This window comes from Dreissena polymorpha, chromosome 15 (assembly GCF_020536995.1).
Source record: "Dreissena polymorpha isolate Duluth1 chromosome 15, UMN_Dpol_1.0, whole genome shotgun sequence".
NCBI lineage: Eukaryota > Metazoa > Mollusca > Bivalvia > Myida > Dreissenidae > Dreissena > Dreissena polymorpha.
The window spans coordinates 48,170,150-48,196,455 of NC_068369.1; the positions used below are offsets into that span (position 1 = coordinate 48,170,150).

At 37.4% G+C, this 26,306-nt stretch overlaps 1 protein-coding gene across 4 annotated transcripts in view; it reads left to right on the forward strand.

The window, feature by feature from the left end:
- Window positions 1-6,304: 6,304 nt before the first annotated feature.
- LOC127860460 (uncharacterized transporter slc-17.2-like) overlaps window positions 6,305-26,306 on the forward strand; it is a 33,706-nt gene continuing 13,704 nt past the window's right edge. Inside the window, exons 1-5 of one of the 4 annotated variants that reach the window (XM_052398540.1) lie at window positions 6,305-6,447; window positions 19,820-20,127; window positions 20,619-21,118; window positions 22,156-22,243; window positions 23,412-23,507. In XM_052398540.1, the coding sequence (XP_052254500.1) occupies window positions 19,821-20,127; window positions 20,619-21,118; window positions 22,156-22,243; window positions 23,412-23,507 (991 nt within the window). In that variant the 5' untranslated portion in view covers window positions 6,305-6,447; window position 19,820. The other 3 variants (XM_052398541.1, XM_052398538.1, XM_052398539.1) reach the window with 3 other exon arrangements.

Consider the following 26,306-nt stretch of genomic DNA (forward strand, 5'->3'; position numbering starts at 1 on the left):
AAAGGGAGAAAACTGCAACATTTATGTTCAGGGTAATCTTTTCACAGTTATATCTCTGTGTGCTATCCAGCTACACTCCAGTTTTCCCAGGGTTGATAAGTTTAGTATAAGTTATGAATCAACACTTGTTATGTGAGGATGGTTTTGAGTGAAAGAGCTGAAATCAACTGTTTAACCAAGTGGATGATACCTTTATATGAACATTTGTCATTTCAAGAGAAATATTCCCCAAAAGGCTAAATATCATAGATTCAAAACAGAAGGTGTATATAATGTTCAAACAAGCGAAATGAAACTCTTGACTAGAAAAAATCTTACAATTATTTGTGCATTTATGGATAATCAATGGAAATTGATAAAATAATCTAGCGTTTGAAACGCTTTACAACGTTTATTGTGAAAATTTGATTTATTTTATTTGCTACTAATATTGAGTTCATAATTTGCAATTTAAAAGGCTGCGTGGTGCATTGGGACACACTAACTTATTAACAATATTGTGTATTTATCTCTTTTTTATGCCCCCTTTCGAAGAAAAGGGGGTATATAGTTTTCGCACTGTCCGTCAGTCTGTCACACTTTTCGTGTCCGCTCACTAATTCAAATAGTTTTCATTCGATCTTTTCGAAACTTGGTCAGAAGTTGTATCTAGACAATATCTAGGTCAAGTTCGAATATGGGTCATGCCGGGTCAAAAACTAGGTCACTGAGTCAAAAAAAAAAATCCAAGGGAAGTAATAAGCTTTAAATGGACATAATTATCTGACCTGCCAAATTATATATTTTTATGCCCTCCTTCGAAGAAGAGGGGGTATATTGTTTTGCTCATGTCGGTCCGTATGTCCGTCCACCAGATGGTTTCTGGATGATAACTCAAGAACGATTAGGCCTAGGATCATGAAACTTCATAGGTACATTGATCATGACTCACAGATGACCCCTATTGACTTTCAGGTCACTACGTCAAGGTCACGGTGACGCGGACACAGTATAATGGTTTCCGGATGATCACTCAAGAATGCTTACGCCTAGGATCATGAAACTTCATAGGTACATTGATCATGACTCGCAGATGACCCCAAATAATTTTCAGGTCACTAGGTAAAAGGTCAAGGTCACGGTGACTCGACATAGTAAAATTGTTTCCGGATGATGTCCCAAGAATACTCATAGGCCTAGGATCATCAAACTTCATAGATACATTGATCATGACTGGCAGATGACCCCTATTGATTTTCAGGTCACTAGGTCAAAGGTCAAGGTCACAGTGCCAAAAAACATATTCACACAATGGCTGCCACTATAACTAACAGCCCATATGGGGGGCATGCATGTTTTACAAACAGCCCTTGTTGTTAAATAAATCAAAGCGGCGCAGTAAGCGGCATTGTGTTTCTTACAAACACATCGTGGCACAAGGTCAAGGTCATCCTTCAAGGTCTAAGGTCAAAAATACAAATCCAAGGAAAGTAATAAGCTTTAAAGGGAGATAATTATTCAATATTGAACATAGCAACTTGATATTTGGCACACACGTGTATCTCATGGAGCTGCACATTTTGAGTGGTGAATCTACAGTCACGGTAGTGGTTTTTAATTATTTGCTTCTAAAAATAGAGATTTGTTAGAGACAATTATTTTCAAGGGAAGTAATTTATTTAATTATAAATCTCAGACTATATATTTCCCTACCAAGAATTTAAGTTCTTTTCACAGTTACTGTACGGATTTTTTATTTTGATTATTTATAACTCAAATAATTGATTTGTCAAAGTTTTTTTTTAAATGATATATATTGATCATTTCTTTCCCATACTAATTTGTGAATGGTAGGGTTCATTACAAACCTGTGGACTTATTTCCATATATACATGATCTGCTATCTGGCTATGATCTCTTTGATAAACCACAGGCTTGGTTGTCAGTGATGTCTGACTTGGTCATTTTTGACTGTCTACAGACCCCCCCCCCCCCCCCCCCCCGGTTGGATTGGACAAAATAAGCTTTAAAGGGAGATGATTTCTATACCTTCCAAATGATAAAAAGAAATTGTATTTGAAAGCGGCGCAGTAGGGGGCATTGTGTTTCTGACGAACACATCTCTTGTTTACTATTTTAATTATTTACGACTTAAAGACATGGTTGTAAATAAACATGTTTTTTCAAAATATGTGAACAAATCCCTTTAGTTTGAACATTTTCTGTGGGCTTTTCTTTAACCAGCAACCTCCATATTAAATAAGAATAGACCGCGATAATATATATCAAGCAACCGTAGCAATCGAGTATATCCACACTTAAGATAAATTAAATTACTAGTTATTAAACTAAATTCGGAGTAAAGGGAGTCTACTGCGTCGACATATACAACGCAATTCATCCCGACGTACTTGTCCCCCTTGATTTAAGAGCTCTTCACAACGCTTGAATAGTTTCCGGAACTTCTCGTGCGCAGTAAGCAACATCGACACAAATCAACGTTAGAATAACCGTAACACGATCGTTACTTGAAGCAGATAAATATAAACAATATTATTCGCCGTGAAGGAAGCAATATTGATAAATATATTCCGTATATAGTTGTTTTGTTTCATCTCGTGGTTTTGGTACATATCCGTCAAGAAAACACAAACGCTACCACGCATGAAACACACACACTTAAGTTATGCGCTATTCCACAAGATATTTCATTCCTCGAACGAACAAAACAACATTAATTTTTTATCACCACCGCCCCACCTCAAAAAGGGTCCGAAATATACACAAATACCAATCGTGATACATCGACTATCTCCGGAATTGATTTATGGAATAAATCGTTGGCTGATCCATAGTGCACGGATACATGTTTTGTGTATTTACCGCAAATCGTTGTATACATTTAAAAGGTTGTACTCTTGGAGCAAAGATTTACTAATGGTATATTAATAGATCTTTGCTTGGAGTCAGAATTTTATTTCTAGTAACTATCTAAGTGATAAGAAACCAGCACACCACGATACACATAAACATGATCTTTTCCCGTTATGGTAAATTGACAAAATTAAAAAAAAATCGCTGTAGTTATGATATTTGTAAGGAAACAGTAATACTGAACATTTACCATGCTCTAAAATATCCATTATATGCATCTTTTGACGATTTAAAAACCTGACAATTATAAAGCGTTGCAACGCGAAACGAGTAAATAATTTAAAGAATTTTGTTGTTGTCGTTGTATTTTAGTCACAACAAGGATTGCTTATATAAAATATAAAATACTTCCCATTGTATGAGCACGGATGGCCGAGTGATGTAAGCGTTAGACTTTTACTCCAGGGGTCAGTGGTTCGTGCCCAGTTGAGGGTTACTTTTTTTCTTTCTTTAATTTTACTGGATCTCTTTAGATCAAATGTTTACATTTATCAATATTAAGCATTTAATGACAGACTTCCATACAAGCCAAAATCGTTGTAAAGGTCCCTTAATTCTAAAAAGCAGAGTTCTTTGTGCATACGTTGAGTACATGAGTAACTAAATGCGCGGGTCACTTACCATTGAGTTGTAATATTGCAACCGATAGTATTTTTTGTGGAAGCCGGTTTAGGGACGCAATGACCTTAAAACTTTCCCACAATTATTTACAAGGCAAGTACAGTAGGCGTAGCTAGATTGAAGCGACAACCGCATAGCAACCGAATTTCAAACTGAAATCTGATAAAATGCACCATTAAAACTGCTCGATCCACACTCTGTTTACCAGATAAGCGACCTTCTGTGTCCGAAACCAAGTCAGACATGTATGATCCCGTTTGGACTATTGCCTACGTGCATGGCATGGCACGTGAACATATCTTACGTGTACATACGTTCACGCGTGCCAGACAATGCCAAACAAATGCCAAATAGTAATGCAGGACAACGTGAGCTCGGAATAGTTGCTTACGATGCATTCTTAGTTACCTTAAACCGCCCGATTTGTTTGCCAAAAGCGCAAAGCTGTGTATTATTCTACTAGAGTATACGAATTCTAAATGTTGTCCCAACGTTTTCCTTAAAATCGATTAGTTCTTGATTAGCCATGTAACGTACACAGTTCGCCGCTGATGACGTTAGTGATTGTAACTGTAATGTACGAGTAAATCGTACCACTTGGACGAATGTAGTCGTGTAAATCGTACCACTTAAACGAATGCAGTCGTGTTAATCGTGGCACTTGGACGAATGCAGTCGTGTAAATCGTACCACGTGGACCAATGCAGTCGTGTAAATCGTACCACTTAGACGAATGCAGTCATATAAATCGTACCACTTGGACGAATGCAGTCGTGTAAATCGTACCACTTGGACGAATGCAGTTGTGTAAATCGTACCACTTGGACGAATGTAGTCGTGTTAATCGTACCACTTGGACGAATGCAGTCGTGTAAATCGTACCACTTGGACTCATGCAGTCGTGTAAATCGTACCACTTGGACGAATGCAGTCGTGTAAATCGTACCACTTGGACTATTGCAGTCGCGTAAATCGTGCCACTTGGACGAATGCAGTCGTGTAAATTGTACCACTTGGACGAATGCAGTCGTGTAAAATCGTGCCACTTGGACAAATGCAGTCGTGTGAATCGTACGACTTGGACGAATGCAGTCGTTTCTGTCAAACAATGTATTTATTTGAGTCTCGCCATGGGAAAACGAGTCTTAATGCATGCGCGTGAAGTGTCGTCCCAGATAAGCCTGTGCAGTCCACACAGGCTCATCAGGAACGACAATTGCCGCATTTACTGGATTCTCATTTAAAAGTGACCTCTTTTGTAAGAATAGAAAGGGCAACTCATCCATATTACATATTCGTTTAAAATCTTAAGTAATATACATGTATTTGTTTTTTCCTAATAAGACTGCCTGACACAGTTTGGCACACAACTGTCTGTTAAACTAACACAGAACACAAAAAAAAGGAATCTTTCCGAAATTTCAAATACAGCACGGACCAATGTCTAAATAAAGAGTCCAAATCAGGCTAAATTTGGCCAAAAATGCAGCCTATCCGGACTGTAACTCAATTTTTTATCATACAATTTAAAAATAATTTAGAACATTTAGAAAGGAGTATCACCCCTTGAGCTATTTTCAAGGTCACACTAAAGGTCAAAGGTCAAACATAGTGCAGCTTGTTAAATAATTGCAAGCAATATTGGCAAGCTCGGAATAGTGCTGACAGGCACGTGCTTATGATAGAAGCTGTATGGGCATTCGAAGGTCAATCTTTTAAATGTATTTGTTCATGGTTTCCTTTATTCGGGCAATTGGGATGCCTTACGTTATACGTACAGTTTATTGTTACCAGTTTTCGCATAATCTAAGAGGAGCATTTTACTGCAAAACAAATAGATAACAAAAACATGTATTCCTAAAATACTGCATGTAATGTTGTGATGATCTAACGTTATGTTTAACTGTTTACATCTCGTCTGTGTCACCGCGACATTGGTCCCCAAATTTAACTCCGTCTACAAAATGCTCATTTTGTGATAAGATATCTTGAGTTTTGCGTAACCAGTTCAAGCACTCGACCGACTTAAAGAATGTAAAAAGCAAATGAGCCGCGATATGGGAAAAGGGGGCTTAATGAATTTGCGGAAAGTGTGGTCACATATGAGCACGTACAGTCCACGATATCCCAGCAGGGACGACACTTTCCGCTTTCGTGGTATTGTTCGTTTAAAAAAAGTATTTTTTAAACGAACATCATGTCTAGGTGGAGAGTGTCGTACCTCATAAGCACAGGCTAATCATGAAAGACACTTCACGCGCATGCGTTAAGCCCCGTTGTTACAGAGCGCTGTTCAAATATATGCGGGCGTTCACTGGAACACGTGCACTCTGCGTAAATCTCTGATAGGTAAACGTCATGTATATTTGTTCATATGAACCTTGTTCTGAGAACACTGGGCTTAATGCATGTGCGTAAAGTGTCGTCCCAGATAAGCATGTGTAGTCCGCACATGCTATTCAGGGACGACACTTTCCGCCTAAACTTGATTTTCGGTAAGGAGGGACTTCCTTGAAACTAAAAATACCATAAAAGCGGAAAGTGTCGTCCCTGATTAGCCTGTGCGTACTGCACAGGCTAATTTGGGACGACACTTAACGCACATGCATTAAGTCCAGTTTTCTCAGAACGCGACTCATATAAACACTTTCTGCTGTAAAGAGTATACTGTTTCACAACTTTTCATAAATTAATCTACTTCATGATTGTTATCTTCCGAACTTATTGTCCAATTCACACCTGCAATGCCCATTTTGTTTACACTCGCTATAATTGAGAGACGAAATCTACTGGATACATAATTGCGTTGCAGTTCCGAGCGAAATATGGATAACAGAAGTTTGGAAACTATTAAAATTTCGCACTTCTAAATACAGTACAAACAGATCGCTTGACGGATAACATTGAATATCGGTATAATGCTATACTCTTGGTCACACACACAAATATGTTATCTAGTTGTCATTATTATGTTTACCTGGGAGGAGTACACTTTTATTTCACTGTGGATTAACGTTTGAAATCGCAGTCAGTTATGCTTCCTTAAATGGCAATCACTTGGCAAAATTTTTCTTGGTATTGCATAAACGTGCTTGTGTGTTTATCCTTCCCTAAGACACGCAGTGCATTGCACGTGAGTCATTTTTAAGCCTACTGAAATTCCAATAAAATTCAGAGATCGATGGATCGGGATCAAACATCAATAATTCAGTCGCGCTCTTTGAAAACACGGCTTCATGATTTTGCGTAAAGTGTCGTCCCAGACAAACATGTGCAGTTTGCTTTTGCTAAGAAAAAACTTCCTTCAAACGAAAAGTAGCATTAAAGCCTGACTGCACAGGCTTATCTGGGACGACCCTTTACGCCTGTGCATTAAGCCCCGATTTCCTACAGCGAGGTTAACATCTTACTATCCGATAAATACCGTAGCTAACCATTATACACGAGTGCACGGAATCCCTGGATATACAAGTTTATCCGCTATACTGAACATTTTGTACATCGGTTAGTACTTTTCACGTTTTGGTAAATTGACAAAATATAAAAAAATGAAGATTTGCAAATTTTCGTTGTAGTTATGATATATGTTAGGAAACAGTAATACTTTACAATATATCACACAGTTTTAGATTATTAATCCTTTAATTAATGCTGCATAAAAGTATCAATCACTCTTATTTTTATCAATTAATGTATATTTATATGTTTTGTACAACGCCATTGAATATAATTATATAAATAGGCGTTTCATCAAATTAGCAAGTTTCAAGTTTCTTTACAATTACCATGCTCTAAAATATCCATTATATGCATTTTTGTCGATTTAAAACCATGAAAAGTTGATGGTTACTTTTTTTTCTTTCTCTTTTTATATTCTTGATTTTTTACTGTTACTTAGATCCCATTTTTACATTAATTAATATAAAGCATTAAATGAAAAACTTCAAAACATGCCCAAATCTTAAAAAAAAGACCACTTTAATGAAACGGACTGTGGTACTCCTACGTGAAATGTATGCCCATGTTAGTATTAATTAACATGTAGACATTTAATCCCCTATACACCACATAGGTGATTAATTATTGTGGTTGAAGTAAAGCAGAATCTCAATTTAAAGTATAATAAAATGCTTATATAACTTCCTCCCGCATGTCTGGGACTTATACATTGTTAGTATAGTTCCGTGTTTGTATTTGTAAATAAAAAATGTAGATATAAATAGTACTACTGTATAAACGTTTAAAAACGTTTCACTTTATTAGTATTTCATAAGCCCCCACCCCCACACATACACGAGTTTGAATAATCAGTCTAGACTCTAAAAGTTAAACCTGTGTAAATGACACACAATGATGTTCATCTCAGCATGTATTGCGACAGACTACATGTTTTTCGTCACGATACAGACAACAACGTGGAGTTGTGTCCCTTCGAAACATCGGAATTCTGTTTATTTCCTTTCCAAAAATATATCCTTTATCTTTGCGCTGTGAACAATACAAAGTCGGATATTCACATTCGCATAAACATGAGGTATGCTACGACTTTAGTCGGTCTTCGTTTGTAGACGGGTAGTTTAAAAAAAAGTCGTTTAAGTAAGAGTTTCGCATATTACATAATCTGAAGCTAGTCAGCTTCATTGAACTATAAATAGCAGCGGCCTTGATCTTCCGTCCCTCACCTACGATCGATATCGTCTAACCTTCACTTTGGTCTTGCTCTGTCTATACGAAATAGCAGGCCGTTCGGACACTTAATACTCGTGCTATTAAAACTGTTTTACACAATGGTTTAACGCGTTAAATGTGTTATCGAATGTACGTTTATTGTAAAGGAAATTGATTTACGCAACCGGATTAAGACAAAACTCAAAATGGCATGTTAACTTAAATTTACGGTTTATAGTAAACAAACACATGTGCGGCAGATTTTTTGGGAATATTTCACACGTGTTGATGTGACAGTACCTTTTGTTTTTGTGTGTTTGTGTGTTTTAAAGATTTATTTATTCGTTTGCCATTCCAAAACGGATACAGGTAAGAACATAAATACATGTACTGCGGCTTTATTTTACTTCGAGCATATTTATTGTAGTTGCAATAATAAAACACCTGTATGTACTCATAAAAGCTTTAGATCTAATCATTCAAGAGGAACTTAATTAGTTGTTTAGTACTGTATACTAAAGTCCCATAGTACCAGTGGTACCGATTGTAGCTCCACACAAAAACTGAAGTGTCTGACTGTTCGAAATAGAGGAATGATAGACATGTTTGTTATAGATCTATAAGATCTTGATCAATAAAAGGTGATTTTGAACTAAGTTACAAATAAGTTATCGAACGATATTTAACTTAGACAGGACACACAGAGAGCAGACTTTTTTTTAACCCATTTGTGCCTAGTTGACTTTCCCATCCTTCTAAATTGGAGCAATTTAATTCCAAAATTAGGGATGTCTAGTATACTTATTTTATATTTAGAAAATTTATTACAGAAATTCCTTTAAGCAAACAGCGCAGACCCTGATGAGACGCCCGGGTCTACCCTGTTTGCCAAGGCATTTTTTCTAGACGCTAATTGACCATTTCCAATCATACAACAACAACATTGTATAATTACCGAAATTCAAGAAGTTATAAGCTTTTTAATGAACATGGATACTTTTAACAGCATTTCTGTAAAGCTCAGTGTCGAAATCAGTGCTGGATTAAAGAAGGTGGGGCCTTGGCAGTGCCAATTTTAGGGGCAAACGCCCCGAGCCCCTTGTCGGCCTTGTGCCTACAAGAACGCCATTGCTGTAATGGGGTGGGGGTTGGGTGTGGTGGGTGGGGGTCGGGTGTGGTGGATGGGGGTTGGGTGGGGTGGGTGGGGTTGGATGGGGTGGGTGGGGTGGGTGGGGGGAAAATTCATCAGAATGAAAGAGCACTGTGTTGAATTCTACACCAGCCAAAGCCCCCAAGGAACATCTTGAAAAAATAAATCACCACCAAAGGGATGCGGTTTTGTAAATAATAAATGATTGTCACTTGGTACTACAATGTCAGGCCTTAAATCGGAACCCCCAAAAAAATATATATAATTGGCTTTGTCAAGTCTTTAAATTAGGCTAAGTAATTAAGTAAAAATATTATTTCGTCACGACCTCACTGGCCCCTGAAAGTCACTGGGCCCATAGGCAGCTGCCTACTCTGCCATATGGGTCATCCGGAGCTGGTCGAGCTAGCTTTTCAGTGATGCGGTTGAAGAGTGCTTATGTAGTTGTGAACTAAAGCAACGTCGGCTACCATAGATACTGCCTCGATAGGTGACCCGTAAATCAGGGCCGGATTAAGCTTTTTTTGGGCCCAAGGCTGCACATGTTACGGGGCCCCCTTCCCTCTGGTCCCCTTCTGTATATTGAAAATCATACTACAACTACAAAGATGAGAAAATTTGCATTTGTACACAGTTGACAGTTACATTATATATTTATATAGCAATTTGCCAAAACGAGTTACACAACGTATAAATATTTTATTAACTGAATTAAACATACATCGTAACATGTAACAGTTCCAGCCTATAAGCTTCTTCTACGACACTGGCCATAGTCATCGATCACCTGTTTGACGTCTAGTTCTCGGAGGACATTCAATAGACAGTAGCCCAAATGCTGTTAACCCTTCCTGGCTCATGGTGTTCCAAAAATAGTTTTTTTTACACGTGATAATGTTGAAAATGTCCTACTACCTTGACAGTTATTAACTGGAATTGTTAAGTATATTCGTACAGCGATGGCAATCTTTGGAAAAGTTGTCTGTAATAGGCCTCCACATAACAGCAGCAGTTAAGGTAGCGCACCTCTAATGATTTCCCGCGATTTATTTTAAGATCATTGCCGATCTTAAATGATCGGTTATTTCCGAGAGATGCATTTTATTTTTTTCAAACTTCGAATTTTGATATGTGTTTACCTAATTCATTTAGAATACATTATTTTTACTATAAATATTGACTTTGATCCAATTATCATCTGAAAAATACGATTTCGCGATTTCTTCAAAGATTGACAAGCCTTTTTACCTGTTTACTTATGGATTTTTAATTTAAAACTGCACTGAAGTTGTCGTGGCCGAGTGGTTAAGGCGATGGTCTAGAAATCTTTTGGGTTCTTCCTGCGCAGGTTCGAATCCTGCCGACATCGCATACTTTTTGCGACGCGTTTTATTTCTTATCTAACGTAATTTGATTTAATATAGCATATAAGCTATGTTTATTGTCAAATATGTTGAAAATTGTAAGAACATCCTTCAATTTTTTAAATTAAAGCAACGTTATGACTAAATTGGGTAATTTACTGCTGAAAATACGAATGATGCATGTTGCATTCTTATTTTTATTTCAAAAAGTAAACGGTAAATCTGTCTATTTCTTGGTATTTTTGCTGTATATAGTGTTTCTACAAAAAAAATAGTTTAAAATATAACTTAAATGATACTATTTTGAATTTTATGACACTTTGTTTTTAACCGACTCAATTTTTACTTGGCTAAAATCACTTACATTTCATGGCGCTATTCCATAGATAAAAAATTGTAAAAAATAAATGTCTGTAAAATAATACTTATTTCATCTTGTTTAAACTTTGAACACCTTTACTGCATCTGTACACACCAACTGCATGCCCATATTTGGAAATCTGAATGAATTATAGCCTTTTATATACCCCAGGGGTGAAAATAAACTGGACAAAAGCTGAGCGTGAGGGTCGTTTTGAAAAAATCGGTATATTTTTTTTAAAAGCATGGAAAGCCTACCTACAAATTTGCATGTAGTTCAGTGAAATGATGCTGATTAAGAAAATAATTAATTAAATTATATTTGGATATGTGCCCATTAGAGGTGCGCTACCTTAACTCTTGTGGGTGATGGTTCTGTCTTGGTCTGCTTCGGATGGGTTTGAACTGAACGAACTGGTCAAGAGGAGACGCCTCAATGTCATCTGGATAAAATTCCATCAGATGCGTTGCACAAATCCGTAATCATCCAAGTTCAGAGACTCAAACTCTGTCATGAAACCAAACAATTTGTGAAGATCAGAATATGCGCTCAATCGCTTGCGAATTTCAACAGTGAGACAATCAACTATGCTGTAGAATGTGTGAATTAGAAAATGGTCGCGTGCACTTAGCTCCGTATTCGCAGATGGTGTCGTACTCTCGTCACGAAATAGTTTCCACCATTTCTTACGCTTATTCGCATCTTTATATTCGTTGATTGCAACACACGCTTTGGCCTTCTCTTCAATGTCTTCAAACGTGTCCAGATGGTGGCATGACCATACGGGCAAGTGGTATAATAAACAAAGAAACTAATAGTTCTGAATGAATATACAACACGGAAAGAAAATTGAAAGCATAGTAAATCAAAGCGAACTAAACGGCTACAATTCGATTTACATCGGAAAACTGGTAAAATCACAAAGAATTTTTTTACTGCAATCCCAATAGAGTGGTTGAATGGCGTAATAAAGAAAGATCATACATTGGGAAACTGGCCTGTAGTTGGGGGCCCCTTAAAAATCGGGGGCCCAAGGCTGCAGCCTTGTTAGCCTAGTGGTTAATCCGGCCCTGCCCAAAATGCATCAGGTTATCGACCAGTCGCTGAACGCGTGGACCCAGCATCAGTAAACACTGCAGGCAACATAAACTGTTTATTGTGTTGATACACTGATTAACCCATTTATGCCCAGTGGACTCTTCCATCCTTCTAAATTGGATCAATTTATTTTTAGGGGTGTCGACGGGTAACCGTTGGTTATTGCGGTAATAACCAACGGTATGTCTTTCCGATGCTTGTTATCAAACCACTCGGGCTACGCCCTCGTGGTTTAATTCCTACGCATCGGAACTCCATACCGTTGGTTATTACCGCAATAACCAACGGTTACCCGTCGATTATTTCTGAATTCTACCACGTCACGTGACTTCTTTTCTATATACAAAGAAGAAAAACTACTGTTGGTTATTACCCCGATATACCAATGGTTGTTTAAAGTGACGTCACTTTGATTGTCCGCGCACATTTTATGAATGAAGACGACGTCATTTGATTGTAATTGTTGTGGTGACGTCACGTTTTCGCGGAAAAGTGGAGGACGTTCGGTTAATATAATTCTCACTTATAAACTTTAAATCGCGGATAACTTATTAATGAAATCGTGTTAGAATCGAAATAATCCACGGGTAACCGTTGATTATTGCGGTAATAACCAACGGTATGTCTTTCCGATGCTTGTTATCAAACCACTCGGGCAACGCCCTCGTGGTTTAATTCCTACGCATCGGAACTCCATACCGTTGGTTATTTACGCAATAACCAACGGTTACCCGTCGATTATTTCTTAAATGTTCGTTGCATGAGTGACACCTATGTATTGAGACGTGGATGGTATGTGTGGAAAGCGTCGAGTTATGGATTTCATGCTTAAGTGTGCAATTTACTTAAATGTACGGATATATAGGGCGTTAATGGTTATAACAAATGAATGAGTCATCCTTCGATGCAGACATACATTATGAATCTTGAACTAATGTGAAATGATGGAATTGAGTAACGAATATTATACATAATTAACGTATTTCACGGGCCTTGTCATTTTGCTTTCATATAAATAGTAATACGGATGCTGTTTTTTTGTACTGGATTATTGTGTCATATTCCACTTCCTTATCGTGTTTTTATATGAGCGGTATAATATGAACACGGATGTAAATGTTTCTAGTATTGACTGGTTTTCAGTCAATGTGCATACTTTGCAGCTTAAGAACAATATGGACTGACAACAATTCAAAGTTATGCCCCTTTTATGCTCAATTGATGCAGAATTATGTCCCTTTGTGCATATATTGCTCTAATACTGCTTGCAATTTAAAGGTATTAAACATGAGCAGGTAGTTGAGAGTTACACCTTTTGTTTATACATTCGACTGGACTGGATATTTATTTTATTGGTTTTTAGGTCAAATAGCAGGGTGCTGTATACGTTTCCATTTTGATCTCCCTACCCACTTTGACTGGTTAACGCAAAGCGTTAAAAAAAACTTTTGAACTTTAACAAACTAGTGCAAATATTCAAGTGACTGGTTAACGCAAAGCGTAAAAAACTTTTGAACTTTAACAAACTAGTGCAAATATTTAACTGACTGGTTAAAGTAAAGCTTTAAAAAACGTTTGCACTTGAAAAAAAAACTTTGAACTCTAACAGACAATAACAAATGTTAAATTGCAATTTGCAGGTTTTGACTCGTTATCCTTACTAATAAGTGTGAGACTAAGACATGGATTGCATTTAGCAAATATTTGTAAAATGTCACTATAATGATCCGGCTTTCCATCCTGACCTTGTTAACCCTTTGCATCGTCTGCTAAAATGTCGTCTGCTGAATTTCTAAACTTAGAATTTTCTTTGATTTTTTTTTTCAAAGAATACTATCAGAATAGCAAACAGTTTGAATCCTGATGAGACGCCATGTTCTGTGGCGTCTCATCTGGATCCAAACTGTTTGCAAAGGCCTTCAAAATTCGGTTCCAGCACTGAAAGGGGTACGCAGCGCTTTGTACATGGCGTTTGTGATGCTAGGTCACGGCTCGTCGCAGTTAATTTAAGAAATAATATTTTTCTATCATGATTTGTTGTCGAATAACCCACAGTAAGGAGTATAGATGAGTAGGAATTAAATCACGAGTGCGAAGCACGAGTGATTTGATAACACGCATCTATACAACTTACTGTGGGTTATTCGACAACAAACCATCATAGAAAAATATAATTTCGATTCTAACACGATTCTAATTGATTTTGTTCAAGTTTTAGGACGTGAACTATATTTTTCAATACCCCGCCCTTCTTAGTACAAAGTTCACTATTTAGTGACGTCATTGAATTGTACAAACATATGACGTCGTTTTCATTTCAAATATTTTGCAAATGACGTCACTTTAATTGAAAACAACAATCGTAGAAACTTAATGACGTCACGTTTATTGATGCTACTGAAAAGCTGACATGCTATAAATGTTTTCTGAATTACGTTTCCTAACAAATAACATTCTTTGTAGGCGTGGTTATGCCAATAATCACCAAATATACAATTAGTTGTTTCATTACACTTATATACATGCTACATTTATTACATTTCTTTTAGAGCGGGTTTTAGCACGTGCTATATTTTCTTTATTTATTCGGAACTATTTTCGAAACATTAAGCTCCGCCCATAAGTTATTGCAGAATAACCCACGTTTGATTTCCTTCTTTGTCTATAGAAAACAAGTCACGTGCCGTGTTAGAATAAAATATATTATTTTTACTCCTTTCTATACCTTTTGATCATATGCTAAATGAATGCTACTTTTGTTGGCGTTAACCCGTTGAACGATCGTTCAATTAAACTTTTTGGTGGTTTTCACGGTAGATAAACTCGTAGACATCTGCTAAAACGTATGTGAATTAAAGCTTGCGCAATGCGCAATCTTCGGTTTGATCCACATTGCAAAACATGAATTTTAAATGGACCAAGTGGCCGTTCCTTAAACACGATTACGTTGTAGATAAATGGGGTGAGTGAATTCCTGCCGTATGAAAAAATCGGCATATTCGGTGATAATTGGTATTATTGTGAAAAACCCTTTCCTAGTCGGGGATGTTCTTTAATGCAAAGTATTAATTAGCTGTCTTTATTGGCGTCGCTCTGGAGAGCGGCGACTAGTATGTAATGCATTTTTTTCGCTTATGGGAGTAGAAGTTATTTTATGGATAAATGTATATATTTTTGTTTTAAGAATTTCTTGCATAGTGGTGATTTTTTTGTGTAAATTTGTGTAAATACGTACTGCATTTGTGCCTATTATATTTATTACAACATTTATTGCCAATAATTCAAAGCTAATTGTTTTAATTAGTATCTGATCCACAACTGATCACAGGGGAAAGATCACAGGGACTGGGCAAATACGCGAAACTTTCTGGTTTTGTATCAAATCAAAACATAATCAAAATATATTTATTTTGTTGTTTTTCTTAATTACTTATTTAGTGGAGAATCAATGTAGTACGATATTTGACGACCTTTCGCGCAAGCAAGTTTATTGGAAGGCGTAGTGGTACGAAAACGACCAATATATTAGTTTATTAATAGACATGTAATAATAACGATCGCTATACACAACTTCACCAAATAGCAGAACATAAATGAGGTCAGCCGAAATAGCTCAGTTGGGAGAGCGTTAGACTGAAGTTTTTTACGCAACAATCATCTAAAGGCCCCCGGTTCAATCCCGGGTTCCGGTACGAACGGAACAGTTCGGCGACTGACATTTTTTTTCAGTCAGGTTAATTAATATAATAAAGGTTTATTTTATGTAGACATTTAAAAATCCATTTAACTACAATTGGACATTTTTATTAAAATTAATGGATGCCGCGTGGTGACAACGTTAATTTTTTTTTACATCACTAAAATATCTTTAAAAAAAATACACATCTATTATCCATGTATTTTTATGGTTGTCTATCATAGGTCCTAAGTACTATCCCTACCACATATAGAGCGCGAAGCGCGACACTTATTATTGATTGTAACAATGAGTTGCGATAAAGGAAGCAGCAGCTTATCAAGGAGGAGCTGTGTCCCAGCAACCCGTTTCCCTAGAGTCAAGCACTCCTCGGAGTTTTTTTTTAAGAACCACATATAAAGCGACACGTATTACTGTCCAGGTGGTATGGGGCCTTTAGCATTATCCGACCATTACGTACATAGTTATCTTCCTTAGTTGAGAAGTTGAGAAATTTTGAAATTGTTGTTCGAAGTCCAAAATTTTATCCGGTTGTTCCCAAACTTGCACAGGTTTTTTTTTATCAATGAGGACCCAACCCAAACTCTATATGATCAATATTGGACCATAAGTCCAGAATTGTGTCTCTTTGAATTTAAAAATAAAAGTGAAAAACTGCCTGGTTAGGTGATTATGTCAACATTTTTCAACAGATTCTTTCCAAACTTACAGTGTCTTCATATCAATGAGCATTTTTACCTCATTTAAAATGAGAAACATCGGGACAATAAGTCCAGATTTTTTAAATATTAAATTTGACAAAATGAACAATTTCCACTAGTTTAAAAGATTTCACAACTCAACTTTCGTCTGAATCCTTCCAAACTTGTTAAGTGTTTTTATATCAGTATTAATACTCGAACCCTATTGAAAATGATGAATATCGGAGGAATAAATCTATTATGATCTTTTACTGAATTTCAAAGAATTGTGAAATGCAGCTTCTTTATGCAATTTACAGTTTTCATTCATTTTTTTCAAACTTTTACAGTGTTTTCATATCAATGAGTGCTCAAACCCTACCGTAGATGAGTAACGTAAGAATAAGTTCAGAATCATCTCCAATTGAAGGTGAGAAAAATATGAAATTACGCTTACAAGATGAAGCAGTTTTTTTTAACCTACACAGTTCTGTTCCATTAATGAAAACTGCATACGGATGCCAGTAAAAAAGGAAACCAATGTAAATAAAATGAACTATGAAATATTTGGGGGTTACAACACAAAATCATAGATAATGGTTATTTGGGGGTTATAACACATCATAAATAATGGTTATTTGGGGGTTATAACACAACATCATATATAATGGTTATTTGGGGGTTATTACACAAAATTACAGATAATGGTTATACCAGTATCTTTTTCTATTTTGTTAAAAATAATCGGCCAATATATTAATATTTATAGTAGACAAAAAAACGTTCCATGTAATTTCATTGAGTGCCTTTTATACTGAAATTCCCGACGCCCTTTGATGTTTTGCAACAATACTTACCTTGCATTAACCTCTCATATAAAAAGGGAGAAAGGAGCAATGTATGTATCACTGTGTTTTAAAGGAGCATTTTCACAGATTTTGGCATGTATTAAAGTTTGTCGTTAAACGCGCTATAATGATAAATGAAAACATTGGATCTAAAAAGCTCCAGTAAAAATAAGACTAAAACTAGGGTTACTCAACTGGGCTCGAACCACTGACCCCTGAAGTGAAGGTCGATTACTTAGACCACTCGGCCATCCGTGCTCATACAATGATGATGTATTTTATTCTTTATATAAGCAATCCTCGTAGTATCACAAAATATAACTACAACATCACAACTCTCCTAACTATTCAATCGTTTCGCGTTGCAACGCTCTTCGGGTTTTTAAATCGTCAAAAGCTGCATATAATGGTTATTTTAGGGCAAAGTAAATGTTCAGTGTAACTGTTTTCTCACAAATATCATAAAAAGAACGAAAATGTGCGAATCTGAAACTTTTTTTGTGTACTTTTGTAAATTAACCAAAACGTGAAAAGGTCCGTAACAAGAACTGTTGTGCACGTGAGTTTGGTTTATAGTTACCACACAGCGCAAGACCTCACACAAACTGAATGCCTTTCAAAATAAATAGCTTACAATTACGGCTTTATTCATAATTTTTCTTAACTTCCATGGGTCAGGTAAGTGAATTCGTTAGAAGTGATGGTATGGAGCACATTCCGGTTTCTAATGGACTTCTAAATGCACACATCAGCTGTGGCCACAGTGCAACTGACCCCACTAGAGGTTATCATTACAACGATGAAGTGGCAACAGTCGTGTTAATATACGTCAGCTGTGAGAAATGATCAAGATATCTTACGGTAGATGGGGGTGGAATAAATCATGTAGGGACCGTACATTCATTGAACTATACCTCAAACAATCATATTGAAAAAACTGTAAAACTCAATATTACCAAAAAATACCAATGAACATATGGCCTATTGCTTAGTATCTGAGGTACCTCTTTCAGTGCTGGAACCGAATTTTGAAGGCCTTGGCAAACAGTTTGGATCCAGATGTTTGCTATCCTTATAGTATTCTTTCAAAAAAACGAAGAAAATGCGAATTTTAGAAATAAAGCAGACGACAAATTCCCCAGCATGCAAAGGGGTACACTGATATTGACTTTTATTTGGTTTGCTATACGTTCACTATGTAGTAGAAAAATTAAACAAAAGCATTCACCGCGCTCAGTTTAAATAGGGCTTCATGTATGTGCGCAAAATGTCGTCGTTACCGATTAGGCAATAGAGTCCGCACTATTGACGACACGTTTCGCCTTTTTTCGTAAAGTATTCATTTTTCAACGAAAAATCCCATGACAACGGAAAGTATCGTCCCTGATCAACATGTGCGGACTGCACGGGTTAATCTGGGGCGAAACTTACTCAACTCACATGCATCAATCCCCATTAATCCCAGAGCGAGGCTCAAATACAAGTAAATACGGAGCACATTATGGGCCCCACGTTACGTCCCGCGTTTGACGTCACTGACCAACCTGCCTATGAGCGCAGACAATCTTTTACCGGTTTTTGACTTGATTGCTCAAGATGCCGTATGCACTTTGTTTTTATGTGTCTTGTTTTGGGAAAAATATTACTTTATTTAACATCTCACGACCTTTGCAGTTATAAATAAATTAATACGGAATGTCATTAAATTCAAAGGCACGTCCCGTGTTCAATTAAGTAACCAATATCGTCTGACATTAAAAACACGCACTTGTGTCTTGTTCTGATAAAACTGGGCATAATACATGTGCGTAAAGTGTCGTCCCAGATTAGTATGTGCAGTCGGCACAGGCTAATCAGCGACGACACTTTCCGCCTAAACTTGATTTTCGGTAAGGAGGGACTTCCTTGAAACTAAAAACACCAGCGGAGAGGGTCGTCCCTGATAAGCCTGTGCGTAGTCGCTTTGTACTAGTTTTTTTGCGGTGCTAGTTTTACGCCATTGATTGAAATTTCAGTCAAGGTGTACTTTAAACAGTCCAGTAGATAGTATTTTGAATAGGATCTGGGCATTACGCATGTGTCATCGTGATCCTTTGCTCAATTTATGAATTATCTAAGTTTTGATATTTGTTGCACCTGATGTATTTTGCTAATATGCGTAAACAAGACTTCTACACCGTAGTTCCATTATGCTGATCGATTAAACCTCCCAGTGCATCGAAGTAAAGCGGTTAAAATGCCAATAGCAAATAATTTCGCCAAATGTTTGTGCAGATAGTAATGTAACAGTTTTGCTAGGTTTCATTACAAAATAAGCAATTGAATTTAAATGTGCTGCTTCTGCAGGACGTCAGGCATTGTGCTGGCATGGTATTTATGGTAAAGTTATTTACATAGGAAACGCTGCATTCGTTTTCAGAATGTCGGACACGACACCATTAAAGGAGAAGTCGCCGGCTAACGGAATGAACGAGGTGCCGGAGGCGAAGGTTGAATCGCCGAAAACAGCTGCCCGCATCGCCGCCCGCCGGGCCGCCCAGATGAGGCGGCAGCAGAGCACGGAGGGCCAGACGCGGACCTTAAGCGGTGATGGCAGTCTCAACCGGCAGTTCTCATTCAATCGGTCGAACTCGCTCGGGCGGCGGCCGAGTCTGAGTTTCAGCCACGCGGACTCGATCCCGTTCGGACTCGACAAACCGACAGCGGAGGAAATGAATGTCGATGAAGGTACGCATATTTTATTATATACTCGTACGGAGACGGAGGTGGGTGGTCATAGGCACATTTATATCACTCATTCCGCACTTGAAACACTCGGCGTTTGGTTTTATAAAAAATTACATAACCTATACATGATATAGTTTTGTAAATATGTTTTTATATTAATTATGAGCATATTGATATGATTATTTTCTCTCTGTTAAATGCGAGTCAATCAAGTTCAAAGTCAGGTGGATATATAAGTCCGTATAACCGGATAATTAAACAAGTATACTTAATGTAGTTTGTTTACCCTTTAAGGTATTACTTATGCTTTCACAAACCAGCATATCGGACAGTGAGGTTTCGTCCGGGTATTCCGACTCCCTCCCACTCCCTAAACTGTCTTCTAAACTTTAATATATGAGATACAATGGTTTCACGCTCAACCCTCGCGTAAATTTTCCCGTCATGTGATGCGTGCAGTTGGATACACGTTTTTCCGCCATGTTTTCCAGTTCCGTGGTGGACCTCCCGTCGTTTGCTGCTATCGTTCATCTGCTTCATCGGCTTCTTCTTCCTCTACTCGATGCGCGTAAACCTGAGCACGGCGATCGTCTGCATGAACAAGGATACCGAGGCGCATCACGGCACCGGAAACGTCACCGGCAACAGCAGCGTCAACTATAGTACCGGCTTGGAAAACGTGACCGTTCTCGTATCGACGACGACGGCGGTCGACCCAAATAACGAATGCGTTTTAGCGAAGTCTACAGGCAACTTGGTCGCCGAGTTTTCGTGGGATAAGCAGCAAAAGGGTCTGATCCTAGGAGCGTTCTTTTGGGGCTACACCGTCATGCAGATTCCTTCCGGTTACCTCAGTGACAGGTTCGGGCCCCGAATGATGATATCTCTGGGCATGTTCCCGTGCGCCATTTTGACAATCATCTGCCCCTTCTTGGCGCGTGGCAGCCCATATCTTTTGTTGGTTGGGCGAATTCTGATCGGAATGGGAGAGGTAATTCTAATCCGTGCGATGCCATTTTCAGTCGATGGTTCTCGCTGTTTTTATATGAGCTTCATTCTTGGAATTATGGGTTTAATGCAAGTTTGTGAAGTGTCTCCCATATGAGCCTGTGCATTTTTCGATTAAAGGAAGTCTCTTCTATACAACATTTAATTAAGGCGGACAGTGTCGTCCCCGATTAGCCTGTGCGGACTGCAAAGCTGGAATGACACTTCACGTACTTGCATATAGGCCTGTTTTCCCGGAACAAGGCTAATATAGACAACGACCAGAGTGCTTTTATTAAACAATTCAATAAGCAACTATAAAACTGGTTCCGATTGTGAGCGAGCTTAGTTAAAAAAAAGAAAAATATTATACTGTATTCTTAACAACTTTTTGTGATCATATAAGCATCTGAAGAATTTTCTCATGCTTTTTCTTGACTTTTGTATATAAGCCTATCTCAGTGAATACGCGGCCTAACGCATGTACGTAACATGTCGTCCCAGATTAGCCTATGAAGTCCGCAGAGGCTTATGAGGGACGACACTCGCCGCTTTTATGGAATCTGCCGTTGAAAGGAGGTCTTTTCTAAACGAAAATCCAGTCAATTCGAAAAGTGTCTTCACTGATTAGATTTTACGGATTTCACAGGCTAATCTGTGATGACACTTTACGCACCTGCATTAAGCCCCGTTTATGCGGAGCGAGCTCAATTAGACAATCCCTCGTTAAGATTATTAGTTACTTAACAACTTGTTGAAGAAAATAATTCTGGTTTTATTCACATGGGTCAACGCTTTAATAGTTGTCAGTTTGTCGAAAACAACGAATGCTTGAGTTTGTTTAATCAGAAGAATCTTTTTACCATAATTTTTAATTACTTTTGTATTAGAACGATTTCTAGTAGGCATACGACTCGTAGTCAGAGACACTAATGTGCGATTCGCTTCGATTTACCATTTTGTAATTTCGTTATAAGAATTTGCAACCAGCGAATTTTTTTTCATTATTCGTCTTTCGTTTTTAAAAAAGCTTTTTTCTAGGCAATGATGTACCCGGGAATGCAGTCGCTATGGGCAAGATGGTCGCCACCACACGAGCGTAGCCGATTGGTCGGTTTTGCCTTCGGAGGTAAGCGCCGTTTACCGAGTCATATTTGGGGGAAAATCGGTAAATTCCGCAAATTAATTCGGAAATGTTTCATTTAAGTGGATATATTATGAAACTTTGTAAGTGACTTGATTTTAGCTCACCTGAGCTAAAACACTCTAGAAGTCACATTTTAGTCCAATCTTCATGAAACATGATCAGAACATTTGTTGTAATGATATCTGGGATGAGTTCGAATATGGTTTGCGTCCGTCGAAAAACATGGCCGTGTGGGGGCGGGGCATTTTTCCTTCTATGGCTATTGTAAAACATTGTTAACACTCTAGAAGTCACATTTTAAGTGAAATCGAAATAAAAATTAGTAAGAACCATCTTTGTGTGTCCAGCGGTGGCGACATTGTTATAATTCTTCCAAATTTGAAAAGACACGACACGAGCTTTCGTACAAAGCTGTCAAAGTATGACTTTAAATAGATGTCTTCACTAGATGGACCTTTAGAGCCTAACTATAGGCTTTCAACATAGTCATAAATCATCATATTCTTAAAAGTACTCGTTATAAGTACGCACTCGGTAAATTTAAAGGTAAAAAAACACACTAAAAGTTGCACATGTACTAGGTTTTTTATAGTCTTGGGGCTGTACTGGATATAAGTAATTATTGGTTTATTATAGCAAATTATGCGACTACCAAAGGTTATTTGAATACTTCTCAAAAGTATTTCATACATGTAAAAGCCTTGAGTCCACCATAAGGTTAGGTTAAGGGTTATTTACGCAAGTACGAACTGTACATGATGTATAATATTATGCCACTTATAAATTTCGATTCACGCACCACCGAAGAAACTCAAGTCCTGGGAGAAACAACTCAACAGGCAAACGGCCTGGCTGCTGAAAACTGTTACAGCTCTTAATTTTTGGATCAAGTTATTTATGTAAATTAAGTGTTAACCCCTACAATTTACATGTATGTGTTAATAGTAAACAAAAATGTTTGGTCATTTTTACCGCTTTTTACTGCTTTTAAACTTGATTTTATTTGGGTCTGATCGTTTGATGATAAATCTGCCTTTAGAGTTGTATTTATTTCGGTCTGAAGTTAACTGACCATTACCTTAACAGGCCGCTGAAGTTTAGAGCAATCAATTGTAACACGACTGTATCTACATGTGTTTCTTGTCTGCAGGTTCCCAGCTCGGCAATGCGCTCACGTTCCCGCTGGCGGGTCTCCTGTGTGCGTACGGCTTTGACGGTGGCTGGCCGTCCGTGTTTTATATCACAGGTACGTATATTTTATGTGACGTAATCAACGTTTTTCGTCGCAGGTATATATACTTTATGCGACGTGATCAATATTTCGTCTCGCGTTTCAGTTTTGTTATCGTCTTTGTGAAGCGGCATTCGGCCCCTCGATTTGTGAAAATATTTAGTCGCGAACTTTTTAAAAAATTGTGAAAAATGGGTCGCAAAATGTTTCAAATTTTGAATAAAAAAGATTCGCAAACTGTGTAAAATCGTGAAAATTCGTGTCGCAAACATCTCAAAATGCAAAATCCTCAAAATTTTGAAAACGGCCATACAAAAAGAGGGAAAAAAGCCATACGTTATGGATAATCGTCAATGGAGATCGATAATCCAACATTTTTGAAACTAAGTGTATTAGTAACAGCATTTAACATACGCATTCGAGTTCTAAAGGCTGCCTAGCGGAGTGGTAAGGCATTAGATTGTCAAAGGTACCGGGTTTAAATACCGACCAAGACAACTTTTGTTCTAGAAGTGATCATATTTTAGAATATTCAATTTTTGTTAGGTGTTAAAGTCGATACATTAAAGGGAGTTATTTTTAATACGAAACTCTTTTAATAAGTCCCTTTAATTACGGTATTCGGTAAGGACAGTGAATATATAGTTAAACTTCGACATTTAAATAGCGCACGAGAACTTAATTTGAAAAGGAGCTATATCTTGTACACTGGTCATTCTATTCCCCTAAGTTTCGGTCTCAGAAAGTAGTCCCCTGCGATTAACGGGCACTTTTAAAAATTTGGCGTCATAATTTCTACGGAAAAGAGAAACTATACCGGTGATATTAAAGGCTCGTGTACATTCTGTATATGCTTTTTGGGTTTGAATTCTACAAAACGAAACTTGAAAATCAACACATAATATATTGTACTCCGATTTTTCAAATAAAAATACTAAATACCCGATACGCTAATGATTTGTCAGGTTAAAATATTTTAACATTGCCCAATGTCTAAGACTTAATGGTGGTGATTAACCTATTTTGGTAAGCCTATATTTGCGACCCGCTAATTGTGCGGGAGGCGGAAAACTACAACGGGCGCGGCATGGTATGGTATTGCGCAAGGGGGGGGGGGGGGTTAGAGGGTTAGGGTTAGGGTTTGGGTTAGTGTTAGGGGTCGGGTTAGGGTTTGGGTTAGCCTAAACCCATCCCTAACCCTAACCCGACCCCTAATCCTAACCCTTACCCTAACCCTTTTTTGGGGTTATCACCCCTGACCATGCCTCGCCCGTTGTAGTTTTCCGCCTCCCTAATTTCACGGGGGACTAATCAATGATACAACTTAGCAATACAATTTACATATTTTCACCATATACATGATCTAATCGCGAGTACATAAAGTTAAAAGTACATCAAGTTCACGTTTTGCAACACTGAATTTGCATCAGTCATTTCTATTTAATGAGTATGTACTTTAAAAACAAATGCACGTTATAAAAGTGTGTGTATGAACTCTGTATTCCTGATAAACCGGTTTGTTCTGTTTTGCTGACTGTATGTGAAAAAAAAATAGCGAATGCTAATTTTTTTTTATTTAAAAGCAACATAATGTTATTCAAAAACTTACTTTTTTAACGTATTAACTAAACGAAAATGTAAACTTTGTGTAACATCAAACTAACGACGTTCAGAAGAAACGATGCCTGAACTTTGGCGTAATCAAACTTCAAAAAGCTGCATAAACCTTTTGTACAGTCGCAAAGGCATTCATGTAAAATGTACCTGCACAATGGTAGGAAATGTTCCACCATTGTATACATATAAATAATACCATACGACACATAGACATATACTTATATATGGCACGACACAATTTTCGGTCCTGCAACACATGCGGCAGAATTAGTCGGTATGGGTACGGCGCCAAAGATTCTATGTTTGATGTATCAAATGTTTTAAATATCCATAAACATAATTATTTGGAAGTAAAGCACGTGAGCTGTTCGTCAGATAAAGTTTAGTATTTAAGTAGCTTGTAGGTATTTGTGTTCATGCCGTTTAGATCTGAATCTGACGACTTAAAATAATAACGGCATTTGTTTCAAGATGCCGAAATAATATACATACCATCTATAAGGCAATGTTATAAAATAAGCTGTATTTTCCCTTTTTGGCATAGCCAAGATGTTGCCTCGAGGTTTTGTTCGCTGCACAGTATCTATAGCGTACCCGATGTCATGTCATACTGATGTTAGATGCGCTCCTGATAGAGTTACATAACATTTTATTAACAAAACTTTTCCAAACCAATCAATTTATAAATTGCTTATCATTTAGCCAGGTAGCTTGAGGAAACTCATACGTTCAGATTGTTTTTATTGTGTTTGGAATTCAATATATTTTTTGAGACACACACTTTATTTCAATGTTCAAACATTAATTTGTGAAATAAGTTTCGTATTTTTTTTCATAGGATAAGTACCGGGAAAGACGCTATAAAGATAACAAATTGGTTCTCTGAATTTTTCATTTGGTGTGTTGAAAACTTTAGTAACAACTAAGTGTTGATTTTCGCTTTCGTTTTATTGAATGCAAAACGAAAACACGGTATTTATACGACCAGTAACTTTTTTGCGCAATTTATGTATATAACTGTCTGCAATTCCGGTATTGAGCAGATTTCTTACCATAGTTTCCAATGCGGTGCAGAGAAATAAGATCGGTCGTACTATACATAATAGACGACATTTTAATGCGAGTTATTAACGCAAAGGGATTACGCAATTCACAGACTGCTAGGTAGCAAAACAATGAAAAACGGACAACGATACA